We start from the raw sequence: 24,204 nt of genomic DNA, 5'->3' as shown, positions 1-24,204 counted from the left end.
GACTGAAGTGACTTAGCAGCAGCAGCAGCAGCACCTTACAAAGTTAATACATCAGATAAACTTCATTCAAGTCCAAGTTACAATGCTGTTGGCTGTGAGTTCAATGTTAAGGAACCAACACACATGAAATAAAGGTGTCTTTTAAAAGTGTCTTTAAAAAGAAACACATATAAAATAAAGATATCTATTGATCAGTTGACAAAAACAAGACCAGAGATTGGCAGGACTCTAACTCCATCCTTTCTGCAGGAGAAGTGGTTTAGTATTCACTAATTCAGTGTTTGCTGGAAAGTATGAAACGTAACTACCGCAAATGAGAATCCACCACATCTGACAAATGACTGTTATTGAAATATATACTCAATAGTAAAAATTAAACCCCTCAATTAGAAAAAGGACAAAATTCATGAAAAGACATGTCACCAAAGAGGATACATAGGTGGCAAATAAGCATATGAAAGGAGGTTCAACATCATTAGCCATCAAGGAATTTCAAAGTAAAAATACCATGAGATACCTCTGCATGCCTGTCAGAAAATTAAAAACACCGAAAACTCCAAACGCCAACAAGGATACAGAAAAACTGTATCTCTGACACATTGCTGGTAGGACTGCAAAGTGATATAGCCACTCTGGAAAAGTCTGCAGTTCCTTACAAAACTAAACATGAAACTAACATATGGCCCAGCCATTGCTCTCCTGGGCATTTATCCCAAAGAAATAAAACCTGTGTTCACAAGAAACCTGCATATGAATGTTTATAGCAGCTTTAGTTGTTATCACTCCTAATTGGAGACAACACAAACGTCTTTTGAACAGGTGGATGGTCAAACAGGCTATGGTAGTTCATACCATGGAATTAGACTGAACCACAAAAAGGAATTAACAATTGACACAGCAGCAACCTGGTCAGATAGATCTCCAGGGACTGACGCTGAGGGGGGGAAAGTCAACATATACAGCTTACTACATATTCATGGGGTCGCGGAGAGTCGGACACGACTGAGCGACTGAACTGAACTGAACTATACGTTATTGGTATACTACTAAATGTTCATGAACATAACATTTTTGAAATGACAGAATTTTAGAAATGAAAGATTGGTGGTGGTCAGGAGTTAGGGACAGGGCAACATGTCAACATGGGATGGAGATGTTCTGTATCTTGACTCCAGCTGAGACACACTAACTTCCCCATGTGATGAAATGGCACGGAACTCAACACCTATACACAAATCAGCACAAAGAAAACAGTGAGATCAGAATAAGGCCAGCGGATGGTGATATGGTAGCACATTTCTGCTAGAAGTTATCACAGGGAGGAGCTGGGTAAAGGGTGCTGGCGCCTCTCTGTATTATGTCTTACAACCACAGTGATCTCCATAAAAACGTCCACTGAATAAAGCAGCCCAGCCCAAGATGATGTGGCAGGCCAGGAGAGGCTGCAGACTCAAGACCCTGCCCCGTGATGCTCCTCTCCATCAGTCTGCACCCGCTTGGTGGCATCCCCTCTGCACTCACGACCGCCAGACTACCCCCACCCACCCCTACTGAACACCTAACTGCCCCCACACATGTCAGGACAGCTGCTGCACAACCCCCCAATTCCTCCAAGCCCCATGTGCTTTAAGATAAACCCAGTTCGGCCCACTCTTCTGACACCCCCTTGCCCATCACCCAGGGACAGGGGTTCTCCTTCGACCCCACTCTGCCCTAGGATAGCACAGGCCCTGTACAAACCCCTTTTGGGCTCTTCCCAATGGGTCTCCTGTAATCCTTCCTCAAACTGCACTGGCCTTGACAATCTGAAGGATATTCCAGATGTGCAGTAGTCTCAAGGCCCTTCCTCGCTGTGTCCTCTGCCTGGCACAACACACATGCCCCTCTTAGCCCTGTCCTTCATGTGCCCAGTCCTCCCAACGTGCTCCATCACCTCAGCCCTGCCCTATCCCCCGCCGATGCACCCAGTCACTGCATGTACCCAACCCCACACACGCTCCATTTCTACAGTGCACCCTGACGTTGCCCTGGCCCCCAAATGCACCTAGTATCCGCATGCACCACAGCAGCTCACTCTCGTCATCCCAGTGCTCCCTGATCCCACATTCCAGCCCCCAATGTGTACCATCCCCATGCTTGCCCTGTCCCCTCACTGTGTTCTGACTCTGCCCTGTTCTCATTCTGCCCCCTAACCGCGCCAACCCTGCCCCATCTCCACATGCACCCAAACCCCACACAAGCCCAGTCCCAAGGAAGCCTATACTTTTTTTTTTAAATATCTGGCAGTTTATTAAAAAATGGAGCATACTGAACAACAAATTATCTTACATTTTTCAGGAAGAAAAAACACTAAATCTGAAAAGACATCACCCACTGAATTTGGACACAACACCTCTACTCATTTAAGAGAAATATTTGTACAGTCCAGGTCTTTATTTTTACACCCATCAGGCCATGAATTCATAAGGAATGGGCTCCAACAGTTCGGGCTCCTTTCCATTGGTCCTCAAGCAGTGTGCTTCTTTGGTTGGAGCAGGCCGGCGCTTCAGCTGAACCCAAGCCCCTTTTTCTTTGACTTCCTTTTCTGATCATTTTTCTTCACACATTGCAGGAAGCTATCTTGGCTCTTAGAGTCCTTAATATGCTTGATACGCACATTAATTCTCTTGCAAGAATCTTGCCCTTAACGTGTCTGCTTACAATGATGCCAACCGCATGCTGGGTCACGCTGCAGACTCCCCACTTTTGCCATGGCAACATTTGCGGGGCATTCCTTCTCGAACAGTGCCCATTCCCTTGGTATCCACAATATCACCCTTCTTGTAGATTCGCACGCATGTGGCCAAAGGAACAACTCCACGTTTTCTAAAAGGCCTAGAGGTCCTGCAGTGGGTGTCCCTCCTCTTCCCCTTTGTGTTGGTCACTCTGGCGAATTACTGAAGATGGCAGTTCTGGCCAAAAAGCAAGGCAGCCCACCCCTGCACATGCCCCATGCCCCCAGCAGCCTTGTCCTCACCACATAAACCGACAGACAGCCCAGCCCCCAATGCACCCCATCTCTGCACACATTCCATACCGTTCTCTGCTTCATTCTTGACCACAGAGCTACGGCAGTCCAGTAGACTTTGCGTTTTACTTTTATGGTTTGTAGGCACCCGATAATTTGTTGAATGGTTGGAGGAACGAATGAGTGAAACGTGGATCAGTAGTCAGCAATCTCCACATTTTTCATCAACAGGGCCCCTGCTACCACTCACTTCCCTGACAAACTTCTTATTTTGAGATTTCTGACATAAAATTTATTCATAAATGATTTATTTTTGCCACAAACACTAATGTGACCGAACTGAAGCAACATTTGAAAAGAAAATGAAGACAAGGTCACTAAGTTGGTTAAGAGCCCAGATCACAGAGTGGAAGGGGGTGACCCCAGGCTGAGGAAAGGAAGGCTCCCCCAGACCCCCCTCAGTACAGCCAGGCATCTGACCAAGACGTTTAAATGTAAACACGAAACCTCCAACCTCCAGAATTAGACAGACTGACAGCACCAAATGTTGGCAAGCACGAGGAGTCGGTAGGAGCGTAAAATGGACTGATCACGTGGTGAATGTCTCCAGCCTCCTCCTACGTGCAGCCCCACCTCCGAGGTGCAGACACACCTCTAGGCACCAGCGTGACCAGCTGAAAGCCTGTGTCCACAGAGGGCTTGGCTGAGTGTGGAAAGGAGGTCAGCCTGCCAGAGCAGAGAATGGGCAGGGCTATCTGCTCAGAGTTTGCTGCAGTAAGGGAGTCATGGGCAGTCAGAGGCGACAGAGCATTGTGACATGTATGTTGTCATATGTGAAACGAATCACCAGTTCAGGGTCAATGCATGTTACAGGATGCTCGGGGCTGGTGTGCGGGGATGACCCAGAGGGAGGATAAAGGGAGGAGGGAGGTGGGGGGGGTTCAGGAGGGGGAACTCATGTACACCCGGGACGGATTCATGTCAATGTATGGCAAAACCAACCAATATAATATTGTAAAATAATTAGCCTCCAATGAAAAAATAAATTAAAAAATAAATAAATAAAAAATAAAAAGTTGACACACACACACACACACACAAAAGAGGCGACAGAACTTCCCTGTGCAATAAGGGAAGGCCCCAGCGTGCTTACAGAGGCTGTGGGCCTGGGGAGCTGGGGCAGCTGACCAGCAGTGGGGTGTCCTGGGCATGGGTAAGGGGGTAAATTTGGCTTTCTCTGGTTGGTTCCAAGTTGGAAGCAGGAAAAAAAGAAAAGGAAGCATGAGTTATTGATCAAGTCCTGTGGCTTGGAGCTGATGAATTATTGTTTGGCTGCCTGGATTATTGTGAGAGATAGCAGGCTAATATCCTGCAAGTCCGGCTATAGCAGGCTGGTTTCCTGCTTCCAACTTGGAACTAACCAGAGATGGCTACTGGAGATGGTGGGTTGGTTTCCTGGGCAGGTGGCCAAAGGCTGTAGATCAGAGTCTATTTTTACAGATGGTCTGGTCAGTGTCTGCAATGCCCACCACTGCTTTCCTCATAACAGCCCAAGCTGCGAACACCCTGTGGGTCCCTCGACAGAAGACAGAGAAGCTAACTGTGGTCCATCCGCTCAGCCAGCAGTGCTCAGCAAAAAAGGACTGCACAGAGACACAGGCATCGTGGGGGAGGTTCAAAAACGTGCTAGGAACAAAACCTCCCTTCAAAGTGCAGGACCATCGATTCCACCGACGACGTGAAGCTTTAGAGCAGGTTCAGCACGTCTGCGACGGCTGGGGCGTACAACCTGACTGTGAAGGGGCAGGGGAGAGCAACCACAATGTATGGACTTTTCAGAATTCATCAAACCGCAGAATTTGTGCGTTTTACCACATGCTAATTTTACTTCCAAGAGGAAAAAAAAAAAAAAGAGCCATAAACGATGTTGATGAAGGCGTTAAGGGTGGGTATGGCTGAGGTCTGCCACTCGCTTGGAAATGTATCAAAAATTAAGAAAGGCTAAGGGGCAGGGGGTGGCTAGAGGATTAGGGTCCGGAATTGATACCCAAAGGAAAAGGCTGAGCAGAAGCTTGACGTGAATTGGGCATGCAGGTGTGTTTACTGCAAAATCTCACTTTCTGTGTTAGGTTTTTTCATAATAAAATGTTGGAAACACACCTCAAGGTAAAGGGGAAGAGGGGTCGGCATCCGCCAGCCTCCACTCAGATAAGCTGGGGGCACCAGTTATACGCTCTTGGTACCAGCCTCTTAAAACGGGGTCTCCATCCCACTCAGTCTCAGCTTTCCCACTGGATAATTTTTCTCAAATCTATTGTAAATACTCCTGGAACCAGTGCCACACAAAGAACACAGCACAACTGGCTGAGTGCCACCTATGAGGTAGTGAGCCTCCTGCCCAGGACCATAGTGAACCATGAAATCTGAAATGCAGGAAAAGAGTCAAAAGGAAATCACCCCACAAGGCTTATCTGGAAGAAGTAAAGCAAAACATTGTCATCTAAAGAGAAAAAGCACAAAGAAAATACACCACAAGTACATCAGTGGCCTAGCTGAGTGAAGCAAGCAACATCCAAATACTGGAAGCCACAAAAAATATCCACGGTGAAAAGACAGAGAACAAATCATGAAATGTGGGGGTAAAACACAGGACACAGAATTGACATATTAAACACACAACATTAACTCCACAGAGGAGCAACACGGAAATAAACCAGGAAGAAAACGAGACCAAGTGCAAACGTTTAAATAAGACCACATATCCTAAGAAAACTGTAATTCAAAGACACATGCACCCCAGTGTTCACTGCAGCACTATTTACAACAGCCAGGCCATGGAAGCACCCTAGATGTCCAGGGACAGATGAATGTATGAACAAGCTGCGGTACATATGTGCAGTGGAATATTACTCAGCCATGAAAAGGAACGCGTTTGAGTCAGCTGAACTGAGGTAGATGAACCTGGAAGCTGTTATACAGACTGAAGTCAGAAAGAAAAAAAACAAATATCATATATTAATGCATATATATGGAATCTAAAACAATGGTGCTGATGAACCTATTTGCAGGATGGGAATGGAGATGCAGATGTAGAGAACAGACTTGCGGACACGGTGTGGAAAGGAGGGAGTGGGACGCACTGAGAAATGGCACTGAAGCACACACATTACTATGTGCAAAACACAGAGCTCGTGGGAAGTCACTCTGTACCCCAGGGCACTCAGCCCAGTATGACACCTAGAGGGGTGCGGCGGTGGGGGGTGCAGAGGGCGGGAGGCACAAGAGGGAGGGGATGTATGTATGCTCATGTCTGAGTCACGGTGTTGCGCAGCAGAGATCAGCACAGCATTGCAAGGCAAGTCTCCTCCAACTAAAAATAAACTTAAAAAATAAAAACAAAACGCAGCATGATCCAGTAGTTTTTTTAAAAGTGAGCTTCTGGAGAATCAAATTACCTACAATACCAGCTGGAAAGGGGAGCGTGGCAAGGAAAACACTGCAGTCCAGCGGGAAGACAGGGTTTTTTCCAGAAAAGGCTGGGTAGAGGGAGAGCGGAGACACAGCCCCCTGCCTCCCTTGAAGCCCCCTGGATGCTCTTCCCACTCCCATCATCCTGCTAATTAAAAATACTTGGTCTTGTTGCTCCTCTGCTCTGTTTACTTCTTTCCTGTTTATTATTTCCTTCTTTTTACTTTCTTTGAATCTATTATGTTGCTATTTTGCTATCTTCTTAAGTCAGAGGCACACTTTTAAAGGCTATGAAGTTACCCCTAATATACACCCACAACCAAATTTTGCTCTATTTTCATGGTCATTTTAAGTAGCTGGTAATTTGTGAGGACTTTTTTCTTTGACCCATGAGGTATTCAGATGTGATTTTCCGAACGTTCAAGTGATAAAGGATTTTTAATTATCTTTCCGTTATTGGTATCTTTTTAGATGAAACTTGTCAAAGGATATGGTCTCCATGAAACCAGTTCTTCAGCCTTCCTGGACACTCTCCAAACCCCATTCTTTCAGGGTTTTACGGAGGCTTTGTTGTAGATGTATGATTGATTAAATCACTGTCCTTTGGTGACACATTCAACCTCCAGCCCCTCTCTCCTTCCCAGAGGTCAGAGTGGGACTGAAAGTTCTAATCTTCTAATCTAGCAACTAACCCCACCCTTAGTTTTTCTAAAAGTCATCTCATTAACATAAATTCTGGTGTGGTTGACAGGAGCTTGTTATAAATATTAACATACTTCTAACACTCTTATCCAGAGAAGGCAATGGCAAGCCACTCCAGTACTCTTGCCTGGAAAATCCCATGGATGGAGGAGCCTGGTAGGCTGCAGTCCGTGGGGTTGCTAAGGGTCAGACACGGCTGAGCGACTTTACTTTCACTTTTCACTTTCACACATTGGAGAAGGACATGGCAACCCACTCCACTGTTCTTGCCTGGAGAATCCCAGGGAAGGGGGAGCCTGGTGGGCTTCCGTCTATGGGGTCACACAGAGTCGGACACGACTGAAGTGACTTAGCAGCAGCAACACTCTTATCAGGAGAAGGAAATGGCAACCCACTCCGGTACTCTGGCCTGGAAAATCCCATTGGTGGAGGAGCCTGGTAGGCTGCAATCCATGGGGTCTCCAAAAGTTGGACACGATGAGCAACTTCACTTTCACTTCTCACTCTCATGCACTGGAGAAGGAAATGGCAACCTACTCCAGTGTTCCTGCCTGGAGAATCCCAGGGACGGGGGAGCCTGGTGGGCTGCCATCTATGGGGTCGCATAGGGTTGGACACAACTGAAGCGACTTAGCAGCAGCAGCAGCAACACTCTTATCACTTAGGAAATTCCAAAAACTTTAGGAACTATGTGCCAGGACTAAGGACAAGATCAAATACATATTTCTTACTAAAAATCACAGTATCTCAGATGAGACTGACTTATTTCACACCTCATTCTTGAATGACAGCTTTGGGTATACAATTCTAGGCTGACCAGGACTTCCCAGGTGGCACTAGTGGTAAAGAACTCACCTGCCAACACAGGAGACATAAGAGACTCAGGTTTGACCCCTGGGTCGGGAAGATCCCCTGCAGGAGGGCATGGCAACCCACTCCAGTACTCCTGCCTGGAGAATCCTATGGACAGAGGAGCCTGGCGGGCCACGGTCCATCGGGTCACAAACAGCCGGACACAAGTGAAGCGACTTAGCACGCATACATGCATTTTTCTCTCAGTACAATGAACATATTATTCACTTTCCTTCTGGTTTCCACTGCTGCTTTTGATAAATCACTTTTTAATATTTTATCGCTGCCATCTTCTATGTGAAGACCTTCTCTTCATCTTTGGGATTCTAGACTTCTACTACGATGTGGCAAGGCGCAGCTACAGCAAGCCACTGGGCTTTCCGAACCTAAGAAGCAACAACTTCCATCACGTCTAGAAAATTCTGAGCCGTTATTTTGTTCCTCTGCCCCATGTTCTTTTCTATCCATCCGTAATTCCATTTAGATCCCTATGTTATTACATTAAATCTTCCCTCCACTCTCCCATCTCTTTCTCTCATAGTTCCCAATTCTTCAGAAAATACATCCACAGATTCCTTTAAAGAAGCATGTTTATTTCTAGTTCTCTTTGATCTGTTTATATGACTTGCTTAATCATTTTATAGTCTCTCGCGTCTTACTAATATTTAAATGCCTTATTTTATTTCTTTAAACGTACTAAATGTATTTATTTTATATGTCTGGTTACTTCAATATCTGAAAACTTGTAGATTTGATTCTACTGTTTTCCTGCTGACCCTTGTTTCTTTCTGGGTTAAATCAGTGTTTCTAGGTTTTTGGGTTTTTTAACAACAAAGGGTATATTCCTTAGAACTATTCTCTATAAAACCTGAGTAAGACAAGGGTCTGTGAAGAAATGTTTACGCTTGCATTTTCCAGGCTTCTAGAAATACTATTACCCCAGGACTCCTTTTTTTTTTTTTAACTATGACAGCTAATTTTTAGAACTTCATACTCTTTACAGAATAAACTTAAAGCAGACAGGAAAACCAGCAAAGACCTTCCCAAGTATCTATACGAGCTCTCACAGTGATCACTGTCTATGAAACTGGAAACCCATGTGAAGATTAAACACCAACGGATCCCCTCTGGTCATGTGCATCAAGAAGCTGGTGTTAGAGTTCCTAAAAGTCACAGCTTCCTGTAAGCTCCAGTGCTTCTGTGGAAACCGGCTTGGTTTTTTCAAGAAACGAAGCACTTCTGTTGGATGGCAGCCTCCTTTTAAAAATACTGAGGTAGAATATGGAATATGTACTTCTTTGGATCTGAACCAAATAATTTAGGGTCTCAGTTGCCTGCAGAACCCTGAAGACCTTTACAGGTCACATGGCAGCATTTTACTCGGAAACTGCCCGCACTTAAAACACCACGGTCCATCTCCTTTCTCATTTAATTTATGACTCCCACAACAGGTCACATGTCGGCAAAGCAGTTCATGCTCAGGCCAAGAGGCTGATGTCCCACAAATACCGCTGCCCAGAGAGGATGCCTGGTTCCCAGCTCTGGGTGTTCACTGACGGTGAAAAGCCCTCGGTCGGTGTTTTTAATTCACAGGCTGACAGTGTATAACTGTGTCATTCCCATTCTAGTCCACAGCATGTTCTGCCTTCTTAATTTTGCTCACTTCAGGAGACTGAACCTTTCCGGATAGCGCTGCCCACCCAGTTTGACCACCTGCCCTCAGTTTGGGGGAGCGGGAAAGGGTCAGGACCGCCTGGCTGGTTCCCTGCCTGAGGGGAGCCTCGCCTCCCGGGACTGGGCAAACCCCTTACGTCTCTGTCACCTACAGCTAATAACACACTCGGTGGTGAAAAGCTGAAAGCCTTTTCTCTAATTTCAGGAGCAAAACAAGGATGGCCACTCACGCCATGTTTATTCAACATAATTTTGGAAGTCCTAGCTACGGCAAGAGAAGAAAAAGAAATAAAAGGAATACAAATTGGAAAAGAAAAGCTGTCACTGTTTGCAGATGACATGACACTGTACGCAGAAAATCCTAAAGACACTATCAGAAAACTACTAAAGCTCATCAATGAATTTGGTAAAGTAACAAGATAAAAAATAATACACAGCAATCTCTTGCATTCCTATAGACTAACAATTAAAGATCAGAAAGAAATAAAGGAAACAATTCCATTTATCATTGCATCAAAAAATAAATAAAGAAAATACCTAGGAATAAACCGACTTAAGGAGGCAAAAGATCTGTCCTCAGAAAACACTGCAAGACACTGATAAAAGAAATCAGAGATGACACAAACAGATGGGGAGATACACCACATTCTCGGATTGGAAGAATCAATGTTGTCAAAATGACTATTCTACCCAAAGCAATCCACAGGGTCAATGCAGTCCCTATCAAATCACCAATGGCATTTTTCACAGAAAGAGATATTTTACAATTTGTATGGAAACACAAGACCTCAAAGAGCTAAAGCAATCTTGAGAAAGAAAAATGGAGATGGAGGAATCACACTCCTGGACTTCAGACTATACACAAAGCTATGTGGCATGGCAAAAACAAACAAACAGAACACAGTATGGTACAGGCACAAAAACAGAAACACAGATTGGTCCAGAGATAAACGCAAACATCTATGGTCGTCCAATCTATGATAAAGGAGACAGGAATGTACAACAGAGAAAGATAAGTCTCTTCAATACGTGGTGCTGGGAAACTGTACCGTGTAAAAGAATGAGATAAGAACACTACCTAACACCATACACAAAAATTAAGTCAAAATGGATTAAAGACCTACATATAAGGCCAGTCAGACACTGTAAAACTCTGACATAAATCTCAGCAAGATCTTTTCTGATCTACCTCCTAGAGTAATGAAAATAAAAATAAACAAATGGGGCCAAATTAAACTTAAAAGCTTTTGCACAGCGAAGTGAGTTGCACTCAGTCGTGTCCAACTCTTTGCGACCCTGTGGACTGTAGCCCACCAGGCTCCTCCATCCATGGGATTCTCCAGGCAAGAATACTGCAGTGGGTTGCCATTTCCTTTAAGGAAACCATAAACAAAACAAAAAGACAACTCTCTAGAATGGAAGAATACATTTCCAAATGAAGCCACTGACAAGGGATTAATCTCCAAAATATACAAACAGCTCATGTAGCCCAATATGAAAAAAAAAAACAAACAACCCAATCAAAAAAGACATACAGATGGCCAAAAGCACACAAAAAGATGCTCAAAATCACTAATTATTAGAGAAATAGAAATCAAAACTACAAGAAGGTATCATCTCACACTGGTCAGAATGGCTCTCACCAAAGAAAATCTATCAACAGTCGTGCGAGAGAGGGTATAGAGAGATGGGAACCCTCCTACACTGTCGGTGGGAATGAAAACTGGTACAGCCATTATGGAGAAGAGCATGGGGGTTCCTTAAAACACTAAAAACAGAGCTCCCATAGGATCCTGAAATCCCACTCCTGGGCATATATCCAGAGAAAGCCATAATTCAAAACAATACATGTACCTCAATGTCCACTGCAACACTATTTTATAATCGCCAGGACATGGAAGCAGCCTAAATGTCCATCAACAGAAGAACGGATGAAGATGTTGTACACATATACAATGGAATACTACTCAGCCATAAAAGAGAATGAAATAATGCCATTGGCAGCAACATGGATGGACCTAGAGGTGGTCACACTGAGTGACGTTAAGTCAGACAGAGAGAGACAACTGTCATCTGACATAGATTATACATGAGATCTAAAAAAAGGCACAAATGAACTTATTTACAAAACAGAAACAGAGTCACAGATGCAGGAAACAGACCTGTGACTACCAGCGGGGGAAAGGGGGAAGGGATAAATTGGGAAATTGGGAGTGGCATATACACACCAGTGTATGACAGAGACAGCTGGTAAGGGTCTACCGTGCAGCACAGGGGAGAAGGCAATGGCCACCCACTCCAGTGTTCTTGCCTGGAGAATCCCAGGGACAGAGGAGCCTGGTGGGGTGCTGTCTATGGGGTCACACAGAGTCGGACACAACTGAAGTGACTTAGCAGTACAGCACAGGGGACCCTACTCAATACTGCACACTGACATATATGCAAAAAATGGTCTAAAAGAGTCGGATACATGCATATGAAGAACTGATTCACCTTGCTGTACAGCAGAAATTAACATAACGCTGTAAATAAACAACACTCCAATAAACATTTAAAATAAATACACACAGTTAAGAAAGAAAGAAACCAGAGTTCCACATGGGCTGGTTGTGGGTCGCACTTTAATAGCCACTCCGGGGCACCAGGTGGGACACCCAGTAACCACGAGACTCACATTGCCACGGGAAAACGAAAGTCAGTGGTTCAAAACAGGGAAGTCAGTCACCCTCTTACTGTGAAGACATGACTATGTCAGGAAACAGCAGCAAGGACAGCAAGCAAAAGCTCTTCTCTGCACCCTGGGCACGCCACCCCAAGACAGCCACTCCCTACCCTGAGCTCAGGAGGGCTGTGGAGGGGAGGAAGGGACTGCCCGTGCCACCGTGGGGCCAAAGCTGTGGAGATGTGGTATAAAACGGTACTGGGGCTCCCCCAGCTGGTGCCACTGAGCAGAGGTATGCTTGGGATGACTAGGGTGGGTGTGAGCACCCTCTGCTCACAGACACTGCCGTTCCACCTGGCCCACAAGATTCCCACCTTCAGACATGCCCCTGGTCAACACGGTAAGACAATTCCCAGAGTCCACTTGCCCCTTCAGCCACCCCAGACACTGAGACGCTCCCTTCCCAAGCCTGCCCAAGCAAGCTCAGAGGGTGAGGGCAGCCCAGAGGCATCCTGGAACATTCTGTCCTTGGTTGACGGACGAACCACCTCCAGATTAGTATGGTTCGGAACCTCATCCAGGGCCTGGGGGAAGTTGCAGCATTGCCCAGGACAGAGGCAGGCGCAGGGCTCACTTCCACCCACCCTCAGTCCTCAGGAGGGTTCCTGATGCTCCAGCCATAAAGCTTCCAGGGAGGGACAGCCATCCTGAGCACAGGACCGTCCCCAGGAAGCACGACAGGCTGGGAACACCTGCGCAGCATGTAGGAGCATCCTCTGCCAAGTCAGTAGCTTTGGGAGTCCCACAAATGCTTGGGGACCCCCAAGGGTGTGTTCTTTCAACTTGGCCACCCAAGGAAGTGGGGGCTGGCTACAGGGTGCAGTAGATGAGGCCCTGTATAGGACCGCAGGGGCATCCGAGGCTACTTGGTGGCTGTGGGCCACCAGTCTGGCACAGATGCAGTAAGGGCCACAAGGCCACTCTCAGAGGTTCTGATGTGGAGAGGACCCTTAATTTTCTCAGCCCGCAGCAGGGCCAGACCCACGTCCCCCAGCCCTGCCCTGTACTTGCCGGCTGCCTGCCCTGACTCGGTGAGCACAGAGGCGCCAGGGGCAATGCCGCCGCCAGGAACGGCACCTGAGAACTGTACTGGGAAAAGGCGCTTCCGGATAACACCCATGTGGTGGGTGCGAGCTGTCAGCTCCTGGCCAACGTAGCAGCCCTTAGTGAAGCTGATGCCGTTCATGAAGGCCAGGTTGGACTCCAAGGGCAGCGCCACTCCTGGGGGCAGGTCATGGACACCCTCGGGAACACCTGCAGAGGTGGGGAGAGGCTTGGTGAGGTCTGAGGTGTCCTCCAGAGCTGGGGGCTCAACCCAGGGTGGCCAGGGGTACTGGCCTGTAGAAGTCCCACCATCTGACCCCGCCAGTCTTCCGGGTCCCTCCGCATCCTCCAGGTCCCAACTCCGGCCCTCTGCTCTGGTCTCTGGGTGAGCATCTTGGTCTGGCCCTCAGTTCTGCTCACTAGAGAAGACCCTACCCCTGACCCCAGAATTCTGCTCTATCCCCTGACTCCTCCCAGGGCATGGACTCACCATGCAGTTTCCCCAGGGCTTGGGGTCACACCCTTCCTGTCCCCTCCCGTCCCACCCTGCCCCTCCTCCCCGTCCAGCATCAGCCCCCCAAACCTAACCTCTTCCCAGGTCCAACCCCATGTCCATACCTTGCTGGTACCGGTGCCGGTGATAATCCTGGAGGTCCCCAAGACAGCCCCCGGGCACCAGGGCTGCACCCTCATCCTGGGAGAGGAGCCGCCAGCCCATGCAGGCAGTCCGGGGATCACGGGTGAGGATGGCGGCACACTCGGCCTTCTTCCGCAGCGGCAGCGCCCCACCGGCCTCCCCCGGGGCACAGGGCAGCACGGCCCACACGCGCAGCTCGGGGCACGGCTCCACCGTAACCTTCCGCCGGATCCTGTGCAGCAAGAGGTGCCTCTGCAGAGCATCGAGCACTGAGCTGTCGCACTCCAGGAGGAAGGTGGGCTGTTCACTGGAGCGCTCAGGGAGCCTGCCGGGAGAGGAAGGGGTGGCAGGGCACACCGAGGGAAGGGCTTGCAGTCCGTCCTGGCCATGGTGGCTGTGCCACCCAAGTGCACCAGCCCCCTTGGACCACCTGGCACTGCTGCACAGCCCAGCACCCCTCCCCACTCAGGGAGGGAACCACAGGAAACAGTCCGGCCAGGGGAGGACAGGTGCAGAGCAGGGCTTTGAGACCACAGTGGTGTCTGGTGGTCAAGGTGAGGTGAAACAGCACAGACGGCCACTCTAAAGTCAGAATTTGCCACCTCCAGCCCCGAGGAGCACCAAGAAGCCAAGGATCCTAAGTGAGGGCACACAGTGGATTTCAGGAGGGGTGCCGGCAGGCAGCCGATGCAGGTGAGGTGCATGGTGAGGCCACACTCAGCCCATGCCCACTTCCCACCTCCCCTAGGGAAGCCCAGCAACCTGATCAGGGTCCCAGAGCCATCCTAACTCCCACTCCAGGCAGCCCACATCCAGTGGAAAGACTGCAGATCCTGGTGTCTCTGATGAATGGATGGTGGGGCCCTTACGGACAGATGAGCACAGAGAGGCCAGCACACGCTCAGATGTGATGGAGGGGCCCTAAGTGGAGACGGTTAGAGTCCTGATTACAGATGCGGCTTGAGCAAGGACCTATGACCGCATGGCAGCTGAGACAGAGAAGTGGGCAAAACCTTCAGGAGCATGTATCGAAAAGAAAGGCCATCAGCTGGGACCCATCAGCTGTGCCTCTGACCCTCTCCCCAGGCAGGAAGGGGTTAAGTGGTAACCTGGAGAAGTCGACTGCTGCCAAGGAAAGAGCTACAGAAGCTTGCTTGGGGTGGCGGTGGGGGAGGGATCTGCCTGGTGGTCCAGTAGTTAAGAATCTGCCCTCAAAGGCAGGGGGCTCAACTTCGATCCCTGTTGGGGAACTAAGATCGCCACAACTACTGAGCCTGCAGGTCTCAACTAGAGACAGGCCCACGCCCTGTGACAAAGAGCCCAAGCACCATAAGAAAAGATCCTGCACGCCACCACTAATGCCCAACACAGCCAAAACGGTATGAACAAACAAATAAAATACATTTTAAAACGAACAGAATTAAAAGTTCTCTATTTATTTTTGGCTGTGCTGGGTCCTTGGTGCTGTGCATGGGCTTTCCCCAGTGGCGGAGAGTGGGGGCTGCTGTCTATGGCGCTCTGATGGCTTCTCACTGCAGTGGCTCCTCTCATGCAGCACAAGCTCTGGGTGTGCAGACTTCAGTAGCTGCAGCGCATAGGCTTAGTTGCTTCATGGCATGCGGAATCTTCCTGGACCTGGGATCAAACCCATGTCCCCTGCATTGGCAGGCAGATTTCTTATCCACTGTGCCACCAGAGAATTCCTAAAACAAAATTTTTTTTAGAAAAAGAAGGTTGCTTGGTGCCCTGATTTCTGCGGCTTCACCCTACAGCACAAACTCTGTCAGGTCCATACACGTAACTATCAGCCAAGGGTCAAGTACGTACAGGAACAAGCATGTGAAGAAAGGCTGCTGCATCAAGTCAGGTTATCGCCGCACCCTCCAAACGGTCCTCAGAGAAGGTCAAAATAAGATCAGCTGAGGGCTGGGGAAACGATCACTTACAGACGGAATTAAACTGCCAGAAAAAAGAGAAGGGTTCAAAGGTGCTGCCTCAGATAACCACATGGAAAGAAGTTCAAAGTCACTTATCATGACGCAAAGACGAGTTAAAACCAAAGATACCAAGGCACAACTATCCGAATGACTAAAATAAAAACATTCAAGGCAGCAAGGATGCAGAAAAGATGGATCATTCGACCTTGCTGGTGGGAATGTAGATGGAAAAGACATTCCAGAAAACAGTTTGCAGTTCTTTATAAGACTAAACATGCAGTGACCACACAATCTAGTCATTGCACTCCTGGGTACTTATCCTAGAAAACACCCCAGGTATTTACATAAAACCTGGGCATAAACATTAGAAGCAGTTTTATTCTTAACAGTCAAGAAATGAAACCAAAATATCCTTCAGTGGGTGAATGGTTAAACAAACCATGGTCCAGTCCCTCAAGGGAATACTACCAAGCACAGAAAAGGAGACTATTGATGAATCCAAAGGGCATCGAGGTGAGTGAAATAAAAGACTCTGTTAGTACGACAGCCCTGAAATGATAGGATCATAAAGACGGAGCGAGCAGGGGACTGGCTGAGGGGCTGAGAGGGGGGTGTGCCCACAGAGGGCAGAAGCGAGCCTTATGGTAATGGAAGAGCTGTCTTCACTGAAGATACACAAGTCTACATGTGATCAAATCACAGAGGTGCATGCAAGCGAGCACGTGGAAGCCTGGAAGAACATGAGTGCGCCCTGTGGCTGGCCCATGACCCCCCGCCCGAATGTGACCCTGGACCATCGGAGGCAAGATGTTGCCCCTGAGGGAACTGGGTGAAGGGGATATGAGACCTCCCTGCTCATTTTTTGTGGCTTCCTGTAAATCTATAACTATTTCAAAATAAAAAGTTGAAAAAGGAGCTGCCTCTGGAGAAGATGGGTCCATGCCAGTGAGAAGGGAAAGGGTAGGCAGTCAGTTTCCAAGAAAAGCCTTTACTAGGTTTTCTAACCATGTGTAGGTATGTTTCTATTTTTTAAGTCTCTGATAAAGGAAGCAGACAGAAACAATATGAAATACTAGCAAGAGGAACAAGTGGGCATGGGCGGACAGAATGTGAGGCCACAGGGGCAAAGTAAACCCCAGAGAGAGGAGAGGCAGAGATGCAGGCAGAACCATGCCCAAGGAGGGCAAAGGCCAGGCAGTGGCAGGGGCCTGGGAAGGGCTGGTTAAGGGACCACCAGGGGGCAGGGTAGTCAGGCCCCAGGCTGATGCCCCATCTCACTCATGGGGCCAGCGTTCCACAGGGTTCAAGAGGAGGGTGGAGAACGGACAGGTTCTGGGATCAGACACTTTTTTTCTGAGCTACCTGTGCAAGTGGCCTTGTGCCATTCAGCCCCTCAGGGCCAGCAAGGCTACAAAGCACTCCTGCACCCCACTTACCTGCAGCTAAGTAACAGGGGACAGGTCAGCAGGGGAAGTGGTGATGTGCGGTGAGCCTCTGCTCAGCTGGCACAGCGCAAATTTGAGCTAGAACATTCTCTGTGGGGCCACCTTGGGCACTGCTGGGCACGGAGAGCACCCCTGGGCCCTGCCTCCTCAGTGCCAGGAAGAGCCACCCCTGAGTGACAACCACAGATACCCCCAGACACAGCAAAGTGGCCCTGAGTAGGGCTGCCAGATAAAATACATGACGCCCAATCAAATGTGGATTTCAGAAAAAAATTCATTTTTGAATAATCTCTTTAGTGTAAGTATTTCCCAAACACTGCATAGGTCACCTCCAAAAAAGCCACTTGTGTCTGTCTGAGATGTGCCTCAGCATCCCCTGGTTTTCCTTGCCCAGCCCGGCAGCCCACCCTGGGGGCACAACCACAGCGGCAGGACGAGGAGGCTGAGGGCACGCGCAGCCTCACCAGCCACCCTGGCGGGCGGAACCTGGACGAGGAGGTGCGCCAGCCCCGCGTTCCACCCTCCCTCTGCCAGGCACACACAGAGAACGCTGCCCAGAAACCAGCCGCACCCAGGCTCAGCACGATCCAGCTGAGATCAGCACCAGGCAAAGGCGTGCAGGGAGACGAGCGAGCAGCGGACCTCACGAGCCAGCCTGCCGGAGTGGCCCCCAGAGGCACGCCTGGGCTCCCAAAAGCCAAGAAGCCCAGCTCACAAAACCTGCGGACTCCTCTAACAGCCAATTCTTAACAAACACATGGTCAGGACAAGAAAAGACCTCAAAACACAAAGCCCCAGCTGAGCCGATCAGTCAAGCCACGACTGGGAGAAAAGGTTTGAAAAGTCACATCTGACAAAGGACTGTCACTCAGAACATACAAAACCACTGGAAACTCAACAATTAGGAGACAATCTGATTAAAAATAGGCCAAAGATCTGGACATCTCCCCAAAGAAAACATACAGGTGGCAAACAGCATATGAAACGATGTTACATGTCAGCTGTCTTCAGGGAAGAGGAAATTAAAACAAGCTCCACTGCACACCTACCAGGATGATCAAAATCCAGAACACTGACACCACTGAAGGCTGGTGAGGATAAGAAGAAACAGTAAGTTTTTACTCATTGTTGGTGGGAATGCAAAATGATGCCGCCACTTTGGAAGACACTTTGGTGGTTTCTTATAAACTACACATATTCTTACCTTACAGTCTAACAATCACACTCCCTGGTATTTACGTAAAGAAGTTGAAAACTAACCTCTACACAGAAAACCTGCACACATTTATTCATAATCACAATATGGAAGCAACAGCAAGTTCTTCAATAGATGAATGGATATATAAACTGGTACATGCAAACAACAGAGTATTAGTCAACACTAAACGAAATGAGCTCTTAAGCCCTGAAGACATGGAGGAAACTTAAATGTGTATTACTAAGTGAAAGAAGTCAGCCTGAAAAGGCTGCATACTCTGTGATACCAACTATGTGACACTCTGGAAAAAGGGAAACTACGGAGACAGTTTCAGATCCAAGAAGGTCCTTTCAGTGGTGGTGAGGAGTCATGAAGGAGTCTGAATAGGTAAAGCATAAAGGATATTTAGTGACAACGAAGCCACTCTGTATGATGTTACAGTGGTACATACATGTTATAAAGTATCCGTCCAGTTTCATAGAAAGCACCAAGCGTGCACCTTACTGTGAGCTAAGGACTCTGGGTAACTTTGGTGTCAGTACAGGCTCATCGACTGTAACTAACGTACTGCTCTGGAGGAGGCTGATATGGGAGAGGCGATGCATGTGTGGGAAGCAGAGGGTGTATGAGAGATCTCTGCCTCCTCAATTTTCCGAGCAACCTAAAACTGCTCTAAAAAGTCTTTCCTTTTTTATTTTTGGCTGCACCACGTGGTCTGCAGTATCTCAATTCACCAACCAGGGACTGAAGCCAGGCCATGGCAGCGAAAGCCTGGAATCCTAACCGCTAGGCCACCAGGATACTCTGTTAAAGAGTCTACTTTAAAAACCAAAAATTAAAGTTTTGAATGAGCGACAGTGCCACCTTCGGGAAACAAGATCAGGGTGCACTGAGAAAGGAACAACTCCAGGACAGGAAACTAGAAGCATGACAGTTTCAATGAGAAAGTCCAGGGAGCTCCCTGGTGGCCTAAGCGGTTAGGATTCCGGACTTCACTGCTGTGGCCCAGGTTCAGTCCCTGGTCATGGAACTGAGATCCCACAATCCGCACAGCACAGCCAAAAAGGAAGAAAAACAAAAATTCTGGAGACAGAATACAGAGAAAACGCCAGGCAGAGAGTAACCATGAAGAAAGCAGAAAGGCCGCAGACTTCCAGGCAGGACACCCAGTTGCCAGCGTGTCCCCTTCTCTCAGAGAGCAGACCTCAGTGAGATCAGATGTAGTTAAATGGCCAACAGCAACCAGGAGGGGAAGGAGCACATCTCACGAACGACAGCAGGCATCAGACTAGAAACACATCCCAAGAGAAACATCAGGGTAGGGCGGGAGGCCAGAAGGCTCAGCACCCCAGGCCCCAGCAGAGAACTGGGAGAGAGGAATCTGGGCATGGTTCACCCAGCCCCCAGGCCCTAGAGCAGCCATCTGAGGGAGCGTTCTCACGTCTCCCCTCCTCCAACTGCTCAGAAGTGGGGCCACTAATTCAGGCTGTCTCTCTCTGATGGAATGAGGACCCCACCCCACCCGCTGGGATTGCACTCCCCACAAAGGACTTTGAGCTGGAATCTCAGAAGAGCAACCAGGGTCAGGAGACATCATCACAGTGCACTCCAATTCCCTCAGCACAGACAGCAAGTGGCACACCAACACTCCGCTCTCAGGAGTGAACAGAGAGAAAAACAAACTCCTCTACAGTACAGATCACAGCACACACAGTGCCTGGAAAGAACTACCATGCACATGCCTGCTGACAGGAACTGATGGCCCAGCAGCTAAGCAAAAACATGCCAAACCAGAGGAAAAGATTTAAAGATTAAAAAAACCTAGAAACAGAAAAACATATATTTTTACACTGTAGAGTGACTTACCAGGATAAAACTTCATTATAGGAAGAATGCAAAGGCAGAAAGAGATAAAGGCAGACTGGAGACTCAAGGAAGAGAATCTGAGGACCAAAACATCATTACAACATTGATAAAAACTGACCATTATAGGGGCTACTGAACGTTACAGACATGGAGGGCTTAAGATAATCAAAGAATGTAGTTTTTAAAAGAGGTCCAGGTTCGATGCATGATACAGGATGCTCGGGGCAGGTGCACTGGGATGAACCAGAGGGATGGGATGGGGAGGGAAGTGGGAGGGGGGTTCCAACATGGGGAACACAGGTACACCCGGGGCAGATTCATGTCAATGTATGGCAAAACCAGTACAATAATGTAATTAGCCTCCAATTAAAATAAGTAATTTTAAAAAAGTAAAAATAAAAGAGGTTAAGCAACTACTGGGAAGATAATAATTACATAAAACAGATAATGACAATGGTATTTCTGAAAAAGCGGACACAGAGCAGGGACCACACACGTTTTCTGTAAAAGGACAGATTGAAAATAATTTAGGTGTGAGGCCACACAATCTCTGCCACATTATTAAGTATACTTTTACCACTGGAAAGCAAAAGTAGCCACAGAGGATATAAATAAATGGACAGCACTGCAGTCAAACTTTATTTACAAAAACAGAGAGCTAGATCTGCCCAAGGGTCATATTTTACTGATCCTGTTACAGTCACTGAGCCCACCAAGTGCCTAGCGACGTGACATGAAAGAAGACCCAAAATACACATCATCATGACACTTCAACACATCAGGATGAAGATGAGCCCCTAAGAGAATCCAGAGAAAAACCAGTCACACACAAAGTCTCAGAAATCAAACAACACTAGGCTTCTTGACAACAATGCCAGCAGCTGCAAGACAGGTTGTGGTTTCAACGTTTTCTGGGACAATTTTCAGCGGAGTTTTAGGACCAGCCAAGTTATCGGCTATGGAGAAGGAAATGGCAATCCACTCCAGTATTCTTGAGTTGAGAATCCTATGGACAGAAGAGTCCATGGAGTCACAAAGAATCCGACACGACTGACTGACTCACACACACACGTTATGGGGTAAAACCACTGGAAGTCAAAGGTCCGCTGAAGTATCCTACCTCTAAACAAGCCACAAAAGAATGTACTCTGCCAGCAGGCAGGAAATACACTTAGGAAGATGCAGACAAAAACCCACAAGAGAAGAGGGACACGAGAGTTTTCTGGGCAGCCTCAGGCAGAGCAACAGCTTGTTACTGCGTAAGAGGTTCTAGAGAAACCAAGTCTGAGAAAGCTAGGCAAGTGAACACGGAAAGCTCTACAGGACACCAAACGCTAATATCACTGAATAGGGAGAGATTTTGGAGAGAAATGAGTGTACACTAGAGAACTCAGGAAGCAGTGGCACAAGCCAGTGGCACAGAGGTTGCTCCCTGCAGTGTGGCTCCTTTTCCGTGCAGGGGATTTGAGCACGAGCAGAGGCCAGGTGTTAGGGCTCCCAGGCGACAGGCACTGTCGCCGGCCCATCCCTCGGAGCTGGCTCCAGCCCACCGATGGCTGCCTTCCCCCAGGTGCTCACCGCTCTGCCCACTGTGCGGGTCTCCCAGTGCCCTACCCTGGGCGCTCCTTCCGTCCTCAGATGCCCTCTCTTGGGGGCTCACCTCGGCCCACCTGTGCACAGATCCCCAGATGTCCCTTTCCCTGGATGCCCTGTCGTGCATGTCCTTTCCTGGATGTCCGTCCCGGGCTAGTGGTGGTCTTCCCCTAGGTACCCCGCCTCTGGATGTCGTTAGTTCTGCCTTCTGTCCGTCGCTGCCCAGTGTCTGCCTCTCCCCCTGGGAGCCCACCATAGCAGCCCACCCTCTAAGTGCTCTCAGTCCCTCTCCCGGGTGCCCTTTCCCTGGGTTATACCCCGACCCCCGGGCCAGTCCTGCAAAACGCTCTCACCCGTAGAGAATGACGTCATAGAGAGTGCGTCCCTGCACGTTGAGAAAGTGGGCGTAGCCCGCGCGGGCCGAAGTTGACGCCTCGCCCGCCGCAGGACCCGGAAGCGGCAGCTCATTGGTCAGCAGACCTAGGAGAAAGGGCGCCGAGTCCGGCCCGCGCACGCGCAGCAGGGCACGCTCGCCTAGCAGGAAGCAGGCCCAGGTGGCGCCGCTAGCGGAGTCAGCGCCCTGACAGCAGCCGCTGTGAGCCAGGTGGCGCCTCGGGGCCGCGCGCAGCCGCCAGCTCCAGGCCGGGCCGCCGCACCCTGGAGCCGCACCCCTGAGCAGAGCCGCGGCCGCCATCTTGGGGAGGAGTGAGGCGGCCCGCGCAGCAGCTCTGGCGGGCGGCCGGACGCGCGGGGCGAGCGGGGGCGCCACAGCGGCGCCGGGCTGCTGGCGGGCGGGGCGTGCGCGGGGCGGGGTGTGCACGAGCATGCGCGGGCTGGGGCCGCAGCGGCCCCTGGTGGCGGGCGAGCGTTCCTGCCGGAGGCCAGGGTGAAGGTGGGCGGGGCGTCGCCCACACACCCGTCTTGGGCTGACTTCTGCTCCTGCGAGTTGGCCTGCTCCTCAGTTCTCAGATGTTTCCGCTTGCTTTATTGTGTTGAGACGCGCATGACCTGAACTTTACCATCTTTACCATTTTGGGGTGCACGTTTTGGAGCCATGGAGCATGTTCCCACCGTTTTGCAGCCATCCCCATCATCCACAACTTTCTCATCTTCCCAGACCAAAATTCCGCCCAATCAGATGAACGTCCCTGTCTCCCTCCCCAGACCCTGGAAATGCCAGTCCAGTCTGTCTCTATGGACCTGACACCTCTGGGAAACTCATGGAAGTGGAGTCATGCAGTATTTATCTTTTGTGACAGGCTGGTGTCTACCAGGTTCCTCCGTGATGTAGCATGTGTCAGCCTACATGTGTGTGTGTGTGTACACACACGCACACACACTACATCTGGATTATCCATTCACTCATCGATGGGACATTTACGTTGCTTCCAACACACAGGGACTTCTTAGGTTGCTCACACAGTAAAGAATCTGCCTGCGATGCAGGAGACGTGGGTCGGGAACATTCCCTAGAGAAGGGAATGGCAAACCCTCTCCAGTATTCTTGCCTGAAGAATTTCATGGACAGAGGAGCCTGGCAGGCTAAGTCCATGGGGTCTCAAAGACTCAGACACGACTGAGCGACTAAGACACACACTCTTGCACACACCATGAACACAGGTGTGCAACTCTACTTTCAGTTCCTTATTGTGTAGAACTCACACTCCTGTGTATCTTATACTCTGGCACTATCTTCACTTCTGACATTTCTGATCACTAAATGTGGGGGGGGGGGGGGTTCCCCACATGACACAATTCTCTGATAGCAGCTAGGTGTTTTATACTTTATTTCAATTTTTAATCCGTCTATCTGGAGATAGCATCGGATCCTGTTAGTCTGTGTGTGCACACTTCCAGACACACACATACACATTTTCCCACCCTTTGCCTTCAGATGCCAGTCAAAGCCCAAGCTGCACCTGTGCTTCTGATCAGCCAGCTATAGATCAGAAGTTCCAAAAAGCCCCCTCCTTGAGTACAATTATTTTGCCAGAGTGGCTCACAGAACTCAAAGAAACTGTTTTCTTACCATATTACTGATTTATTATGAAAGGATATA

The 24,204-nt window shown here is 48.9% G+C and overlaps 1 protein-coding gene across 3 annotated transcripts; it reads right to left on the bottom strand.

Annotated features, from left to right (window-relative positions):
- Positions 1-2,219: 2,219 nt before the first annotated feature.
- IBA57 (iron-sulfur cluster assembly factor IBA57) lies at positions 2,220-22,941 on the bottom strand. Of its 3 annotated transcripts, none has more exons than XM_055429947.2 (3): positions 22,499-22,941; positions 14,088-14,431; positions 2,220-13,679 (listed from the first exon to the last, which is right to left on the bottom strand). In XM_055429947.2, exons 1-3 carry the CDS (start codon positions 22,837-22,839, stop codon positions 13,288-13,290), a joined length of 1,077 nt encoding a protein of 358 aa, XP_055285922.2. In that variant the 5' UTR covers positions 22,840-22,941; the 3' UTR covers positions 2,220-13,287. The 3 variants fall into 3 exon arrangements, with proteins under 3 accessions (XP_055285922.2, XP_088695364.1, XP_088695363.1); XM_088839238.1 differs by lacking the exon at positions 22,499-22,941 and adding an exon at positions 22,213-22,475 and having other exon boundaries at positions 12,097-13,679; XM_088839237.1 differs by lacking the exon at positions 22,499-22,941 and adding an exon at positions 15,934-16,065 and having other exon boundaries at positions 12,097-13,679.
- Between the last annotated feature and the right edge of the window lie 1,263 nt (positions 22,942-24,204).

This window comes from Moschus berezovskii, chromosome 8 (genome assembly GCF_049115385.1).
Source record: "Moschus berezovskii isolate FMDL1 chromosome 8, NW_MosBer_1.0, whole genome shotgun sequence".
Classification (NCBI taxonomy): domain Eukaryota; kingdom Metazoa; phylum Chordata; class Mammalia; order Artiodactyla; family Moschidae; genus Moschus; species Moschus berezovskii.
The sequence above is the reverse complement of the archived record's forward strand: the minus strand, read 5'-3'. Positions and strand labels throughout refer to the sequence as shown.

Bases quoted from the DNA above. Each gene is read 5' to 3' on its own strand.
- IBA57 (XM_055429947.2), bottom strand. From the start codon at position 22,839: ATGGCGGCCGCGGCTCTGCTCAGGGGTGCGGCTCCAGGGTGCGGCGGC. The intron at 14,432-22,498 runs GTGAGAGCGTTT...CTCTCCCGGCAG, and splicing joins TATGACGTCATTCTCTACGG to GCTCCCTGAGCGCTCCAGTG. The intron at 13,680-14,087 runs GTATGGACATGG...CCACCTCTGCAG, and splicing joins CCGGCACCGGTACCAGCAAG to GTGTTCCCGAGGGTGTCCAT.